This window comes from Thunnus maccoyii, chromosome 16 (assembly GCF_910596095.1).
Source record: "Thunnus maccoyii chromosome 16, fThuMac1.1, whole genome shotgun sequence".
NCBI lineage: Eukaryota > Metazoa > Chordata > Actinopteri > Scombriformes > Scombridae > Thunnus > Thunnus maccoyii.
In genome coordinates, this window is record NC_056548.1 from 14,696,711 (window position 1) to 14,713,519 (window position 16,809).

At 38.9% G+C, this 16,809-nt stretch overlaps 3 protein-coding genes across 3 annotated transcripts; 2 read left to right on the forward strand and 1 right to left on the reverse strand.

Annotated features, from left to right (window-relative positions):
- Nucleotides 1-753: 753 nt before the first annotated feature.
- LOC121881056 (cannabinoid receptor type 1B-like) lies at nucleotides 754-4,607 on the forward strand. Its single transcript, XM_042388705.1, has 2 exons — nucleotides 754-1,433; nucleotides 2,168-4,607. The coding sequence occupies exon 2, from the start codon at nucleotides 2,244-2,246 to the stop codon at nucleotides 3,666-3,668; it is 1,425 nt and encodes a 474-aa protein (XP_042244639.1). The 5' UTR covers nucleotides 754-1,433; nucleotides 2,168-2,243; the 3' UTR covers nucleotides 3,669-4,607.
- Nucleotides 4,608-5,448: 841 nt separating this feature from the next.
- On the forward strand, nucleotides 5,449-8,288 carry LOC121880826 (akirin-2-like). The gene is made up of 6 exons (XM_042388369.1): nucleotides 5,449-5,643; nucleotides 5,983-6,162; nucleotides 6,334-6,477; nucleotides 6,560-6,709; nucleotides 7,416-7,487; nucleotides 7,647-8,288. The coding sequence occupies exons 2-6, from the start codon at nucleotides 5,985-5,987 to the stop codon at nucleotides 7,655-7,657; spliced, it is 555 nt and encodes a 184-aa protein (XP_042244303.1). The 5' UTR covers nucleotides 5,449-5,643; nucleotides 5,983-5,984; the 3' UTR covers nucleotides 7,658-8,288.
- A 465-nt stretch (nucleotides 8,289-8,753) lies between these two features.
- Nucleotides 8,754-15,392, reverse strand: orc3 (origin recognition complex, subunit 3). Its single transcript, XM_042388282.1, has 20 exons — nucleotides 15,185-15,392; nucleotides 15,024-15,078; nucleotides 14,819-14,916; nucleotides 14,014-14,152; nucleotides 13,771-13,875; nucleotides 13,499-13,662; nucleotides 13,271-13,404; nucleotides 12,430-12,589; nucleotides 12,040-12,153; nucleotides 11,775-11,908; nucleotides 11,501-11,564; nucleotides 11,260-11,376; nucleotides 11,061-11,140; nucleotides 10,548-10,681; nucleotides 10,325-10,419; nucleotides 10,132-10,229; nucleotides 9,895-10,036; nucleotides 9,638-9,754; nucleotides 9,292-9,371; nucleotides 8,754-9,001 (listed from the first exon to the last, which is right to left on the reverse strand). The coding sequence occupies exons 1-20, from the start codon at nucleotides 15,206-15,208 to the stop codon at nucleotides 8,896-8,898; spliced, it is 2,160 nt and encodes a 719-aa protein (XP_042244216.1). The 5' UTR covers nucleotides 15,209-15,392; the 3' UTR covers nucleotides 8,754-8,895.
- Nucleotides 15,393-16,809: the final 1,417 nt, after the last annotated feature.

A 16,809-nucleotide genomic window follows, 5' to 3' on the forward strand; every position in this document is an offset into this window, starting at 1 on the left:
TCTGTTCTGCCAAAACTGGAGGCTGTGGCATCATGTGCAGTGCCTTTCATTGTTTTCCCATGATGTTGCATCGCCAAATGTCATGTATTTTCCACAACAAGATACATGTAATTTGGGAGATAGCTCTGCTGGGAGTGCATAGTGGAAATAATTACGCAGCTGCGCAGGACAGGAAAAGGACTCTTAATAGTGTGCGTATGTGACCCCAGTTGCAGTTCATAAATAGATAACTAGTGCAGACTATTCAGAATGGACTTGGTAGCACATAAAATTATACCATCTCCCTTTATGGTGTCTTTTTTCTTTAATTGTCAGCATGAGATTACTGTGACAAATATTCCAAGTGGGTTTCATTGTTTCTCATCTCCTGCATATTTGTATGATATTGTTAATCTGAATTTATTGTAAGATTATCAATGTAATTGTTTTCATTTCACCCTTATGTTCTATTTGGGATCATGGAGACGCTATACAGAACAGCTCATCACCTTGATATTTAATGAGTTTTCCTAATTTTATAAAAATTTCTTATGGACATGATTTTGAATCACTGCAGAAAATGATATTTTAATATAGGCCTATTGTTTGGGGTCTCAGAGTCTCAAAACATGACTAAATACAATATATTTTCATATGCTCTCAATCTGTGATTGGTATTGACAGTAATTTTTACACAACAAATCATTTACATTTTTCTTATTGGTGTTTTATAACACAGACCTCTCTGCGGTCTAACTGACCAAAAACATTAATAATGTCACTGTGTAGGATAACATACAGTTCATTTATTTATCTCTTAATGACTTTTTTGGCAAACAATATATATATATATATAGTATATGTGTTCATGTATAACCCATATAACATACAAAACATGCAATATCTCCTTATTTAGTGCAAAAACAATGCTTACTGTCATTTCTGTGTTTTGTGTCAAAGGGATGTGTTACCACTTCAATACTTTACATATTGGGTTTAATGAGGTCGGGAAAAAACAAGCAAACAAAGAGGAAGTACAGCTAATCTCAAATAAACATACGGGTTAAGGCTGGTTTTCACATCTTGCCTGCAGCAGCTGTTTTGTTCCTCAATAAATAGGTGTGGATGCTGCGCGCAACACCTCAGACCACGTGACCGAGCGCACAAAGCAGAGCCATATAACCGCCCGCTCCCACAAACACACACACTCCACCCGCTGCCTGTCTTTACTGTATTTGACATTGACAGTATCTGGGAAGCCAACACGGGATAATTCCCCCGACAAAACACCAAAACAACTATTGTGATTTCACTCTAGCCTCCAGTTTTTTTCCCCCCTTTTTTTGAGAGTTGCTGTAACTGTTGATTGATGAGGAGAGTGACGACAGACTGGTTTACTCCCAGTTTAGTATTTTGCGTCATGGAGCGGGGTTGTTTGTGCTGAGAAAATCAAGGTACGTTTTTGCTTTTATTTTATTTTTCCAATATATTTTATTTTATCTTCGTAATATTTCTATTTCTATTTTAATTTTTGTGTTTTATGAATTTATTTATTCGTAGCTGATTTGCGTATAATGGTCCAAACAGCGCCTAAAGCTTTGATTCAAACAGGCTTGCCTACAGAGACATCATGAAAGATTATAGTCTCTCAAACTTAAACGTCAAGTCATGTTTTCTCTACAAAAAAATATCTTATTCCAAAACCTTCATGTAAACTTAACTGTTAACAATTAATGTCATCATTACTGGCATTAAAATGGAAATGGTTCATTGGACAGATATGTGCACTCTTTGTCTTTTTTTCCTCCCTTGATACCTCATTAATCCAATGATTATTGAAAAAAAACAGCTTAATGCCTAATGACCTCCTTTAATTAATAAGAAAGCCTGGCTGTCCTACATACTTAATGCAATGATTTCCCCTGAGGCAGGACAGGTTTGTCATCAACTGTTCAGTTTCCCACTATTGTCTGGGATGCATCTGCTATGGAGTCAGCTGGCTGATGCACAAATTCCCCAAATATCTCCCGGCAAAACATTCACATTGATAAATATAGATGTTGAGATATTAATCTTTTCTCTAGTTACTTCATGCATTCAGATATTCATTTAACTATTTATATTTGTTCATTTTTGAGTAACGTATCGCATTTTTTGTGGAAAAAAAAATGTTTTTTTTTTCTTTTAGATGTCCTTGTGCATGGATCTTATGCTGTTACACCACACACCTCTCCTCTGAGTGTCTCTGCAGCCACTACCCAGCCATGAGGTTGCACAGTATAGCAGGCACCACAATGAGCACGCTAACAACAGGTGTCCAGTATCTCGGCTCCAACGACGCCAGTTATGATGACCCCTCCGTTGACTCAAGCCTTATCAAGAACGGGTTCCACTTTGAGAAACCTTACTCTGGCTCCATTAGTAACTCATTCCCTGGACTCATTCCTGGAAATAAGGAGGTCATTTACAGTGGCCTTGCTCCCATTTTCCCCACTAACATATCAGACTTTCTGCTGGGTAATGGGACTTCTGTGGAGAACCGAGGGGCGGCACAGTGCGGGGAGGACCTTGTGGACAACATGGAGTGTTTTATGATTCTGACTCCTGGTCAGCAGCTCGCAGTTGCTATCTTGGCACTCACTCTGGGGACATTCACAGTGCTGGAGAACCTCATGGTGTTGTGTGTGATCCTGCACTCACAGACACTCCGATCTCGGCCTTCCTACCACTTCATAGGCAGCCTGGCTGTGGCTGATCTGATAGGCAGCATCATTTTTGTCTACAGCTTCCTGGACTTCCACGTGCTCCACAGGAAGGACAGCCCCAATATTTTCCTCTTCAAGCTGGCTGGGGTCATCGCCTCCTTTACTGCCTCTGTGGGCAGTCTGTTCCTCACTGCGATTGACCGCTACATCTCCATCCACAGACCTATGGCATACAGACGCATTGTCACAAAGACCAAAGCGGTCATCGCCTTCAGTATGATGTGGACCATCTCCATTGTTATCTCATTGCTGCCACTGCTGGGCTGGAACTGCAAGCGTCTCAACTCTGTCTGCTCGGACATTTTCCCTCTAATCGACCAGAAGTACCTGATGTTCTGGATCGGGATGACGAGTATTTTGGTCCTGTTCATTATCTACGCCTACATATTCATTCTCTGGAAGTCCCACCACCACGCTGTCCGCATGCTGAGCCGCACTTCCCAGAGGAGTGTGATTGTCTACACAGCAGAGGGCACCAAAGTTCAGACAGTGAGGCCTGAGCAGGCCCGGATGGACCTGCGTCTGGCCAAGACCCTAGTTCTGATCCTGGTGGCCCTCATCATCTGCTGGGGCCCGCTTTTAGCCATCATGGTTTACGACCTCTTTGGGAAGGTGAACGACTTCATCAAGACTGTGTTTGCCTTTTGCAGCATGCTTTGCCTGCTCAACTCCACCGTGAACCCTGTGATCTACGCCATGAGGAGCAAGGACCTGCGCAGGGCCTTCCTCAACATCTGCCACATGTGCCGGGGAGCGACGCAGTCGCTGGACAGCAGCGGTGAGAGTGACTGGAATAGCAGGAGTGTGAGAGGCACACCAGGCGCGGCGGGGAAAGATGGAGCCGGCTGTGGAAAGACGAGAGTAAAAGTTGCCCAGGTTACAGTTTCTGGAGTGACTGAGACTTCTACACCAGACCCCGTCTAAAATACAGGCTGCCCTGCTCTGGTACAACTGTGAAGTAAATATTTTGTAGAATAGTCCTGACCCTCGTAGTGCACTGCTCTGTGACTGTGAAATGTGCCAAAAGATAACTTAGATACAGACAACACAAACAATTTTAGTTGTTTTAAAGCTGAAATCTGTAATATTGATATATTATTATACCCCTTTGTATGGTGAAGTGTCATGAAACTCTAAAAACTGTGAATTTTATGGGTTTACTCTTGTTGCACATGTCTGATTCACAGTGCCAATTTTGGCAAATTTCTTAACAAATATAATAATATACACTATGTCATCTTTGCTGTTGTTTGAATAAGCAGAAAGTTACAGATTTCAGCTTTAATGTGGAAAAAAGGTGGCATTCTCTGTTTTTTCTCACATTACATCATAGCAATATTGTGGCAGTAATGCAAGTGAAACTGTGTCTACTTTCATGCAAAATGTCCGTTCTGAGTGACAGCGCACTGCTTGTAAGTAGCATCTCATCAGTGATTTGAAATCACCTATTGATGATTTTGTAAGACCATGATATTGTGAAGTTTGGCATTTCAATGTTATTGAACTTGAATTTATTTATTGTATATTTTTAACATGTATTTTGCAAAACAAAATGGTGAGTCATATGTTGAATTTTGAATGTCTTTTCAATCACATCAAAACTTCTGTAGTTTGTAGTAACCTGGGAATGTTACATGTGCTTACAAAACAGTTACAGCGTTTTGTGAGAAGCTACACTGCCAGATTCCTGTGAAGCTTCCATTCTGCCATGTTGTCCCATAACAGTGTGTGTAAGCAGTGACATGAGTTCAATAAATTTATGAAATTTGTCTATTTTTATCATAAACTTGTCAACATACCTGGTGATCTTTTTTTCAATAAAACTATGAAATGTCAGCAATCCAGTGCATCTGCAGTTATGGCTTATTTACTGAACTTGATATACACATATACATATATACACATTTATCATGGGACCCTTAGCGGGTCAATAAACCACTGATCTAGATCGAAGGAAACTTTTACTGCGTTTTTTGTGTAATACTGCCCTCCTGTGGAGACAAAAAACACTGTCTCTATTTCACGTGGCTTGATCACAAATAATTCAGAATCAGAGACAGGTTTCTTCACCAAGTAGCAAGTACAAGGAATTCAATGTGGTCCAAATGTAAAAAAAAAAAAAATTAAAATGAAAAAACATGAACATTAAACAACAAACATAAACACAAACATAACAGTGTAAAAAAGTGACAGTAATTTACATTTCTGTGTAGTGGGGTGGACTATGTGCATGCATATTGATATGATAAAAACTGCAAAAAAAAGCAGAATATAAACAGAAGTATAAATACCAATGTAGATATAAATATAATTTGAGTGTAAATAAATTATGTGGATATATACTGTATGTATTGTACAATATCTATATACATCTACACAGTGCAGGACAGATAAAGGCACAGTATACACAACATGAATTAGAATGAAAAATAATAACAATAAAAATAATAATTAAAATAACAATAATAATAATAATACATTTAATTTGCACCGCACTTTTCATTCATAGTAAAACTCAGTGCTACAGTATTAACATAAACAATACAACATAAATGGAGTTGTAGCTCATCAAATACTATAATTAGGTTTTAGTGTAACCAAATTTAATTAAAAACGCGAATTTAGAGCGCTTTAGTGACGTTGTGGACCTTTCATCTACAGCCTTTCACTACATAACCCAACATGCACTGCAGTGCGTTTCACACGTGACGTCAGGAGCCGGAGAAGCCGACAGCTTCATATCAAAAACAAGCAGCTAAGTTGCGTTAGCTAGCTCCCCTATCTAACGGCAGACAGTTGGCCCACAGCTGGCTGATCGGCACCTCAACTTTTGGGAAGCAACTTTTACAACAACTGAAGTTGTTAAACGCAGTTTGACAGGCCAACGTCTCCCCCAAAGGTAAGACAGCTTTATTCAAATGTACACAAGAGCGTATTGTCCTACCAGTGGTAGCCAAAGCTAACGTTAGCTTTGTTTTCTTTTTGATTATTGGCTAGCCAGCACAGCTAACGTTAGCTTTGCTAGCAAATATTTAAAGCCTCAGCTGCGCAATATGCTTAGCATGTTTTCCTCAGCGAAGGAAACTGGTTTTAGCATAGCAATTCGCGCTAGAATGAGCGAGCTGTGTTAAAGAATAGCCACAGTTAGCGGTTATGAAAAATAACTGATGTTATCGCCTCATTATTGTCTTGTTTCGGCATTTTACACCCCCCACCCCCTCTCTTTAACAAACTGAAGTCATGGCGTGTGGAGCCACCCTGAAGAGGACCATGGATTTCGATCCGCTGATGAGTCCTACTTCCCCCAAAAGACGGAGATGCATCCCCGTGTCCCCATCGTCCTCATCCTCATCCCCCAGGAAGTACCTCAGCATGGAGCCCTCGCCATTTGGGGAATCGTCGTCGAGACTCAGTGCAGGTAATGTTACTAATGTTGGCCTGCTTGGTGACCAGCCAGCGACTTGAGAGGCATTAGCAACATGTTGAGCCACGCTTAAACGATGCTTTCAGATTAGAAAGTTTCTCCCTAAACGTGACAGCTGTTATTTCTTGAATGACTGACTTTATTTTCTGTCTTTTGTCCCTCCAGAACAAATCCTCAACAGCATCAAGCAGGAGTACAAACGCATTCAAAAGAGGAAGCATCTAGATGGAGGCTACCAACAGTCAGAGTGCTGCTATTCTCCAGAGTCCCCATCCCAGTCGTCTACTATGAATGTTTCCAACATGCCAGGTTGGTGAAGGAAAATAAGCACATTTATCAGAAATACCACATATATAAAGATCCTGACAACATTTCTGTTTGATTTACACAGGGACGTCTTCTGGAGGCGTTTCTCCAACTAGGAAAGAACAGCCATTATTCACCCTCAGACAAGTTGGAATGATCTGTGAACGCCTGCTGAAAGAAAGGGAAGAGAAGGTGCGGGAGGAATACGAGGAGACCATGACTTCAAAATTGGCAGGTTGGTTGCAGGAGATGCCATGACTCACAAAACATATCTGATGCGTCAAGGAAGTCAACCAGGTCCAATCACATAGTCGGTTAATAAATTAAGCATGTTTTAGTGTCTCACACATTAGTTCGGGGTGTAAATAATGATTATGATGAAGAAAATGAATAACAGGAGCACTTCTGCTATGACCTATACAAACTGGTGCTGTTGAAGGTTTTATATTTGAAGTCATAAATGATTGCTATATTAAATTCATGATTTACTGTATAGAAAATATGAGGTTATGAAAGGCCAGATTAAAGTATTACCATTTAATAAAACTTATTAAATGGTAATACTAGCTGTCCAAAACCAAAAGCTATTAAACAAAATTCTCTAATGTGCACATTTGTGTTGCTGTGACAAGCAAATAACTTTTCATCTATCAGAATTGCCTTGTTTAAAAACCTAGTTGATTAATTGAGCAGCTACTTCAGCACTAATAGGCGTTAATGCAATTCTGTTATGTGGTAGTGAATGAAGTCAGCAGGAGAAATGGTTGTTCCAAGATTGGCTTTGTGTTTTGCTTCACAAAGCCAGATTTGAATATGGAAACATTAATAGACAATAGTGGTTTGAAGAGGACACCCTGGGAAAATGAAAAGAGTAATTTAAATAATGCATACAGTCTGAAAGGCTTTAGCAGTGCTAATTTTTTATATCCTCTACATTTCAGAACAATATGACACCTTTGTGAAGTTCACACACGATCAGCTAATGCGACGATTCGGGGAGCAACCTGCAAGCTGTGAGTTTTTCTTCGGTTTTATCTTTAAATTCTCTCCACATTCCTGCCTCGCTGGCATACTGTATGCGAGAAAGTCCTGGATCTCGCTTTGAGCTCCGCCTTTGAAGTTTAAAGTTACAAGTCTGGTTTGTGAATTTATTTCATCTTCTTCTCCTCCAGATGTTTCCTGAGTGTGGCACCGAATCTTTGCAAGACGGCCTTCTCTTGCTGCAAGCTATCATGTGTTATCTCAAGAACGAGAAATAAAAATGCTCATCATTGTAAGAGATTCAGTTTAGCTAGTTTAAATGAAACTTTTCTTACTGTGCCATATTTCTGTCTTTGGGCAAAGGTTTATATGAAGCTGTTGTCAGTTGTTACCACTCTGTTGTAAGCAACTAGGTGCTTCCTAATGTAAATGAATGGACCCTATCTCTACCAGTGGCCTATGTTCCTCCTGCTGTACGTGTATCTACAGTTATCTCACTTTTGTAACGATTCCCAGCATTCCAGGCTTTGTCGCTCGTTTCTGTTTGTTACATGTAAATATAATACAGCAGCGTAGACTTTTACATGAGGTTTGCTGGTCAATCTGAAAGGAAGTGGAAGACACGAGTTGAACAGAGAGAATATGTTTGCAGTTTGTCCTCTTCTGTTCACTGCTTTTTCAATTGAGCATTAAGTGGGCTAATTTGATTTTTTTTTTTTTTCTCCTCTCCCTACCAGTGTTTTATTTATTTTGATTTTGTTTTGTTTTGCTGGTATCACTTTGAAACCAATGTACTTATTGGAAAAACAATAAAAAATCTTTTAAGAGTTCAACTTTTTTTAATGCATAATAGATGTTTCTATATTACTGGTATGTTTGAGGGAATTTCTTTTTAAAATGTTGCCAATTACACCAAGACAGTCTAATCTTTTTAAAAGATTAGACTGTCTTGGTGTAATTGGCATTGTATGATATTACATTGTATGATTGTTGTTTACATTTAAAATTGCCACCTATTCAGGAGGCTTTTCCTAAAAATGGAACATGATTACCTTAAATCCAACTTAAACTATAATCAAAGAGACTAAAAGATGTATCGGCTCATCTTTAAAATTAACTGTATAGTAGGCATCTGTGTTTGAGTTGTGCCTTCAGTATAGTAACATGCAAGCTTAGTGATGCGTTTATAACACACCAACACATTTGTTTGGAACAGTCATTGTACTATATTATAAACAAAGGTACGATATTCTACTATATACACAAGTATGACTAAAAACAAATATGCACAACACTGATTATCAGATACTAACCACATAACTTTTATTAGAGTGAAAAGAAAATACAAAACATAAATCTAAGTCACAAAGTTGACAGGTGTTGAAATGAGAGGAGACAGTATCCACAGATGTACGAAGTTATTTATTTTTGACAGTTTGGTCAGCAGCCTCCCCAAGTGAGTCGAGCCACGTGGTCCGTCTTCTGCTTGGTGGACTTGATGAAGCCCAGAAATTCCAGCTCTGACACAGCCCGGATGAAACGTGCACTGGAGAACGGCTAAGGAACACTGTTTCTTTAACTCTGATTAAAACAAAAACTATTTGCTTGTTGCCAGAGAAAACACATGGAATATAGTTTCTGCTCTCAAAGTTAATCACAGTCACTGTCTTAATGTTACAGTTACTTCCAGACGTCCTTTCAATCAGATTAAGATCTTCTGACTTTATTGTAATTCTGATCTACAGTTATCTGGAAATGACCTGCACAGATAAACCTCAAGTATGTACTAACATGAGATAAGAGCCATGCTCATAGATAAAAGTTATGGAAGGATACTGTTTGACCTCATCCACTTTCCCATATTGGTCAGAATCTGGACTGTTGCCCTCAGCTGCAGAAACCACGATGGAATAGGCCTGTAAAATAAATTATCATTCATGTCAGTATCCAGTCCATTCTGGGCCAATATTTAATCCACAGATCAATAACGTGACACATTGATCCAAGAAATCAATAGACTCTAAACAAACGCACTTCAAATCAATAAAGTTTTTAAGCCAAAGTTGAAAGATGTTATTGTTACGAGTTTAAAAAAAAAGGAACGCTATGTAAACATCATCCTGTTGACCTGATTAAAATACAGGAAATGAGCCTTGTATCAAATGACTCATTGTAAACTCACTTCAAGCCAGTCGTAGAGGTTGATCAGCCTGCCACACTCCAGATGGAGTTTGTATGTGATGCAAATATCAGGAGCAGCACTGGAGACGGTCCCATCTTCAGTCTTTAAGCTGTCGTTCTGAAAGAAAAGTGAATCACACGTTTTTATTCGCTTCAATGAACATATCTCACATTTCTTAAGATAACAGCATTTATAAAACTCAGTTTACTCTCCGTTCCTCCTCTTGCTACACGCTTGATAAGTTGACGCAGATGTACCTGAAGGAAATAGTAGGGATTGCTGAGTGCGGCCTGAATGGAGGTGCGAGGTGTAGCGTTGAGGTGGCGTCTCACAGAGGCAGAGGAACTGTAATAGCACACTTCGTTCAGCGTCTGAGACTCGGGGGGAGAGAGGTGACTCCTGGGTGGGATGGAAAAGTACATTTTTATGTTGTTACTTTGTATTAAATTGCTGTATCACACTTTAAACGACAAGCAGAAGGAAATCTGTCTCACGTCACTAAGCTGTCGATGAACTCGATGGCTTCGTTTCGTAGAATCTCAAACGGACTCAGTTTCTTGGCTCTCCGAGACTCGTTCATCTCCAGCAGGGTCTAGAATCAGGAGGATAATCAGACAGTTTATGTGTTTGAGTATTACAACACATCGGTGAAGTAGAGAATCTCTTAGATGTACTGGAGAGAGCTACCTTCTGCAGCTGAAACAGATCGGTTTTCTTCTGAAGGTCTTTCACTGGAGAGGTGATAATGTCTTCAGCACTGGGGGCGACTTCAGTGGCGGATGCTGTTAGACAAAAGACAAGAATTACTAGCAGAGATGGTAGAGGACACTATTCCCAGGGTCAGCATTAAAAGGAGGAAAAAGTAAGAATTTATGTATAAACAAAGAATGCTCAACTTTTCACTACTTACTGTCCAACTGCTTCAATTTGGTGAGCAGGTCTTCCAGCTGGACATGAGCGCTCTTCATCCTCTTTGACTTGACAGGCTGCAGGATCTCTGCACACCTCTGGAGCAAAGTGATCAGCTCGTCTTTAGCCAGCATCCTGCAGAAGAGGTTTACAACTGAGAGGTAGAATAGAAGCTCAAGTGTCTAACATCAAACTGAGTTGTTGTTGGACTAATTTCTGATTTGTCCAGGAGGATCCCTGCATGGTAAAAACCCAGTGTCAAACAATACTTTTTTTTTATTGTATATTAATGTATATTTTGGCCACCAGGATGTGCAATGATCCCCAAATAGCCCTCAATGTGTCACCATCTGGTGGCAAAATGTGTGAATAATGTTAGCTGAGGCACATACACAGTTGAGACGTTTAAACAGTTGGCTTTGATTTAAGTGGCAACAATTTCTCTAATTTAGTACATTTTAATACTGATTATGTCATCCATGTGTTGGCATAGAGGTTAATCATCCAGGCTTACTTCAGAAGCTTCAAGGCCGACAGATAATCCTCATTCTCCCATACGTTATTCTCCAGACATATTAAATGGAGCTCCCTGATCTGCAACACACAGATAAGTCAGTGTTACATCAAAGCAATAAAAGAAAGTGTGACTAACAACCACAAGAGCTCATTTCCCACATTTTTTATTGTTCAGACAAAAACCAGCTAGTTCTTGCCTGTTTTCCCAGGGGGTACCGAGGTAATGATGAGGTCAGAGTGTGGAGACACCTCAGGACCGGATAATAGTTCTTGTGGTATTTGCGAAGGTCTTTTATCAGCCTCTGACACACCTCCTGAAAACAGACAAAACAGAGAATGAAATCTTTTGCTCAAAAAGCTCAAATATTAGATTCTGTCTAGATATGTGCCCTTTTAGTGGCCGGTGCCTCAGGTGTAGAGATAAAACAAATAATGTACCTTTAAATGAGTGTCATTCTTCAACAGGTTCACCTGTTCTTGAGATTCTTGCTTCTCTACATACCTGGGGGAAAGAAACACACAGGTTAAAAAGACTTGGTTTTACATTTGAAAAAAAAAGAAAAGCTGCTAAAATCTAAAACTAAAAGTTACCTGTGTGTTTACTAGCAGCCAAATCGAGCAACATTTACATGGTTTGTTTTTTCTGACAAGTAATAAATATGAAGTAAGACAATGCACACAGGTAAAAACTAAATATTATGTATGTGTGCACCTCCTGAATGATGGCAGCTGCCTGATCCTCTCTAAGTCACTGTGGCTGAGCTGCATCAGGTTAAGCAGAGCCTCCTTCTTCTTACAGCACAGGACACTAAGAGGCTGGGAGTGAAAGTGCTCCAGCAGGGCCAGCTGCACAGAGACAGAGCAGAAATGCCATCAAACACATATCCGAACACAATCTTCAGACAAGGAGACGGGACAAACACAGGGTGGACTGATAAGACACACAACATATAAAGCTTTTAGAAGCTACTCTGTACCTGCACACCCTTGATGAAGTTTCTCACTGAGAAATCGTGGTAGAGGAAGATGCTGATCAGCACCTGCATCACCTTACCATTGAGCTTAAAGGGGAACTGAGGTGTCAGGATCAACTGGAGACACAAGTAACACAAAAAATACAATAAGATTAATGGGATTCTATTTAAAACACAATCCAATAGCTTAGCAATAAATCTGATAACAAAAAGCTTGATGCTTGTTTGTATCCTTCAATTTTAAGTGAATACTAGGGGACAAAAATTATCAATTATAACTTATAGAAGATTGGCTATAAAGTAAACAAGACAATCTGATATCTGACAAATTAAACAAGATTACAATGATAAATGTGATCTTGCAAGTTCATGTGTGTGTCAGAGTGAAAGTACCTTGTCTATGACTGTGGCCAAGTGCTGGGTGCAGGACAGAGACTGGAAGAGCTCTATGCACAGCAGGGAGGACACAGAGTGGGGCAGCATGTGTTGGATGGTGCTGGGTGATGTGGCGATACCGAAGATGAACATCAACGGAACACGTTCAATGTAGCGGCTGTGAAATAAGAAACATGTTCATACAGTTAAGAGAATAGCATCCAAATAAACCTGAACATGCACTACTAACAAAAAGTTTTATATCGCTTGGTTTAAAGACTTAAAAGCTATTCTACACAAATATTCCCAGTTTACCACCCGTAAAGAAATCTTTGTTATCCTTTGGCTGAACAACCAACTGAAATAAAATCTGTTAGTGCTGGCATAACCTTCCTGTGAAAAAGATTTAACAGCGTCAGAGCTTTCAGGCTTTCTATTTTTTGTATATTGATTGAAAACAACAACAAAAACTACATAATCAATGTTAGAATTATCAGAAATGTAGCTGGAGCTGCATCTAACGATTATTTTCAATATCAATTAGTCTGTTTATTTTCTCAATTGACTGATTATTCGTTTGTTCTATAAAACAACAGAAAACAGTGAAAAGCGTCCACAAAAATTTCATAGAGCATACAGTGGCATCATTAAATGTCTTGTTCTGTCCAATAAACTGCCCAAAACACAAAAATATTCTATTTGCCATCTTGTTAGACCAAGAAAAGTAGCAAATTATCAATCGACCAATCGTTGCAGCTCTAAATGTAGCTACTTAGACCAGATATTTCTAACATGAACATTAGTAGGTCATTGGGAATATGGAAACAGCTTAACTGTTAAATGCAGAGTTCCCTGTTACCTGCAGATGAGTATGAAGTCTTGAAGAACTCTTGGGTTGAAAGCCTCCAAATCTTTGAAAATAATTACAACGGGAGGCTGCTGTTGCTCGTCACTGTCTGGAGAACTGCGCTTTTTTCCAGGAGTGTTGGCTTTCTGTAACACAAGAGGAAAAGACGACGTTTAAGCACCTTGAGCTAATCAAACATTTTTAAACTCCTCATGTACAACCTGTGCTTTATGGTCCCACCTTTGTTTTTGTATTGTACCAATCACAGAGTGTACTCAGGGAGCAATGCACGCTCTTGTGGAGCGGAGTGCTCGTCTGCTCAGCTTCCTCCTCATCCTCATCATCAACAGCCACAACGGTATCCATCAACCTCTCCAAGACCCTCTTCATCAAATGCTTCAAAGCTGAAATGATAAAGCAGACCTACTGTATACACTCTTGAAAGCTCAAACAGTAACACTGGTACAAACTAATTCCAGTACTCCAAGACAAAAATGTTTTTACTCTTCTACCTCCACACTCTTTGGCCTGTACGGAGGCTACATGAGGAGTGACAGACTGCTGCAGCAGGTCAGACAGGCTCTGGAAGGTCATGTCATGGTCTGGGACATTCACACCTATGGAGAATAACAAATGAAAAGCAGACAAAATGTATGTCACTATTAAAATGAAGGTTAAAATAAAACCTGAAATGCACAGCACAGCACTGATTATATTAAAGAATTTTGAATGTTACTGTCTCATCACCAGCATACCAAGTATGAGAGCTGCTGTAGGGATCTCGCTGGCCCTCATTTGAGATGTCCAGTCACTGTGTTGGCGAGTGGAAGAGCACTTCCTGGTGAAGTCCAGCAGGCTGTCCAGGATTTTCCTGTTGAGTTCATCCTGTAAAACCTTAAAGTCAACAAATAATATTTGCTCAGCTTATGTTTCAGCCAAATTCAAATGCTCACATTGTTTCCTGAGTAATAAGTTCAAAGTAGAGTAACTGTTTGTTTAAATTTTAACATTAAAAGGATAGGTTTACGATTATTCAACTCTGTCTTAAAACAACAGTCAGATGTCCATATGAACACTGAAAGAGGTTTTCCTCGCTGTAATCATTCCTCCTGTTCATACTGGCTATTAAAAGATCTCCTTCAAAGGGCCGAAATCCACAGTGTGTCCACACAATTATTTTGTGCAAAAATGCATTTAAAAGTTTATCTAAAGCTTATATGATGCTTCAGCAGTCTGAGTTAGTCATATCAAGTGGATATCTGCCACATTTACAGTCTTTTTAGCATCAAAGAATGGCTGAACTTTCATATTAGTTTCAGAAAAACTAAATACATTTTTGCACAAAAGGAGGACTGTGGATTTTGACACAGATCACTTACATTGAAAGTGCTTTATTATTCTATGAATTTTATGAAGTCTAAAACATTTCACATATGAAATTTAATGTTTTTCATGTATAAAAAAATCAGATGATGATGACAATCATTTTCTTAACTGATGTACTTCCATTGCTCAACATGACTGTACAAGCTTCATATAGTTGTGATGAAGAAGTCTTACCTCTGTGTCTGATTTAATTTTGTCCCACAGATCATGACACAGTCTGAATCGTACTTCACTGTTCTCAGCACCTTCACAGCCTTGAGTGAAATAATCCTCTGTGGACAAATGCCAACAAAAATATCTATAAGCTGGGGCAATTAAAATCACCTGACAGCTCGTTTCTTTAAACTTAACTAACATAAATGAACATAACTTAACGCACCCAAACCGAGCGAGGTCTTCTTCTTCTTGGCGCTTGGCTTGAAAACAAAACAGCCCTGAAATATAAATTAAGTTACAAACAGTAAGTGTCAGTAAGTACGAAGGTAACGTTAAAGGAAGAAATCTTTCATATGCGGCCGTATGTCAACAAACTAAATTTACCTTTGAAACTGACGAAGTGCTCATCTTAACACTAGTTACATTTAACGGCAGTTTTACGCGTTGAATGACGATGTCAAATATTTCGCTTGAGTCTTGAAAACAAAAAAATATTTATTTAAACTCCTGCTTGCAGCTTGTCTTAGTGTCTATTACTTCGCGCCAGAATGACGTAGACGGAAACGGTTCTTCTTCTTCTCTCGGTTTACTGGTGGGTCGCAAACCAACTTTAAAGGTGCATACCGCCACCTACTGGATTTAAACTCAAATATCCGCTGACTAAATAAAATAATAATGACCTCTTCCCACCCATTTCCCACTCTGCTATAACTTCTCCGTTTTTCAGGTGTTTGAGAGAATCTAAAAGCTTCTCTCATCAGCTGCTGGACACCTTCTCCAGAAACTCCCACAACTTCCAGAAAACCCCTTCTCTCGCTGCATCTACAATTATGTTTTCTCAGATTTTCTTTCTACTCCAGCAGTACAGTTAATTATCCTACCACTACCCAAAAAGGCCTGGAAAGGGTTGTGTTCAAGGAAGTTTTCTTCAAGCTGAAAAAAAGTTTCTATCAAACTTATTCATAGATTTTATCCAGCTAAGATATATATATATATATTTTAAAAAATATATTAATATCAGTTGCACATTTTGTGTGGCCTTTTTGTGAGACTCTTTTGGAATAACGTGTATCTTTATCAACAGTCATGCTGATGAACATCTTATATTATTTTGGAAACATGTACTGTTTGGAAAACTAGAAGATGACTGTAAATTGAATTATCAGCTATATATTACAAATCTTTTCATTCTATTTGGCAAATTTCATATTCATAAAAGCAAATTTACAGGAAAAAGCAGAACTTCTTGGTTTTTTACAAAGGAAGTCAAAGAGTACATTGATTCAGTTAGTTTTTCCTCTAATCCAAAGCCTGTAAAAACTATGAATACCTGTTTTTTGTTTAAAATCTTTATATGAACTGTAACTCCCCCTAACTCAGAATTTTTTTTCTTCTGCAAACGGCAAGATGAATATTTTTATATTTTGTGTATGATCATTATGTTGAAGAATAAAATTGTAATTGTTTTATATGTCAAGAAAGAAAGAAAAAAACAGCAGTATTACACATCCATGATGTATGAGTTGAGGACATTTTCAGTCAGTTTTAGCTAACAGCTACTGTTCATCCATGTTTGTAAAGTTCAGTTATCAGGCCTAATAAAATCTACTGATGCCATAATGTCATAACCAAAATTAAAATGCCAAATGTGTTCTTTTTGGGTTCATTTAGTTTAACTCTATTTGTCTCTGTAGTGATTGTAGTGGATTTTTTTAAAACACTGCTGTTCTTGAACACACCCTGGTTTCCCCTGCTGTGGCCTCCCTGCGGGTCTACATTGGTTTCCTGTCTGGATGTTGTCAAGACTTGCCGTTACCTATGAGTCAGTGTGTGAAGATTAGATATATGTTATATTTAGACATATTCTCTCAACATGTTATCAAATATTATAATGTCATAAAGGACTCTGTCAGGGTACTTAATGTGCATTATGCATGTTGTATACTTGGGGTCAGCAATTAGGGTCAATCATGGGCCAGTTTTTCATGACTTTTCATTGCAGGGCCATT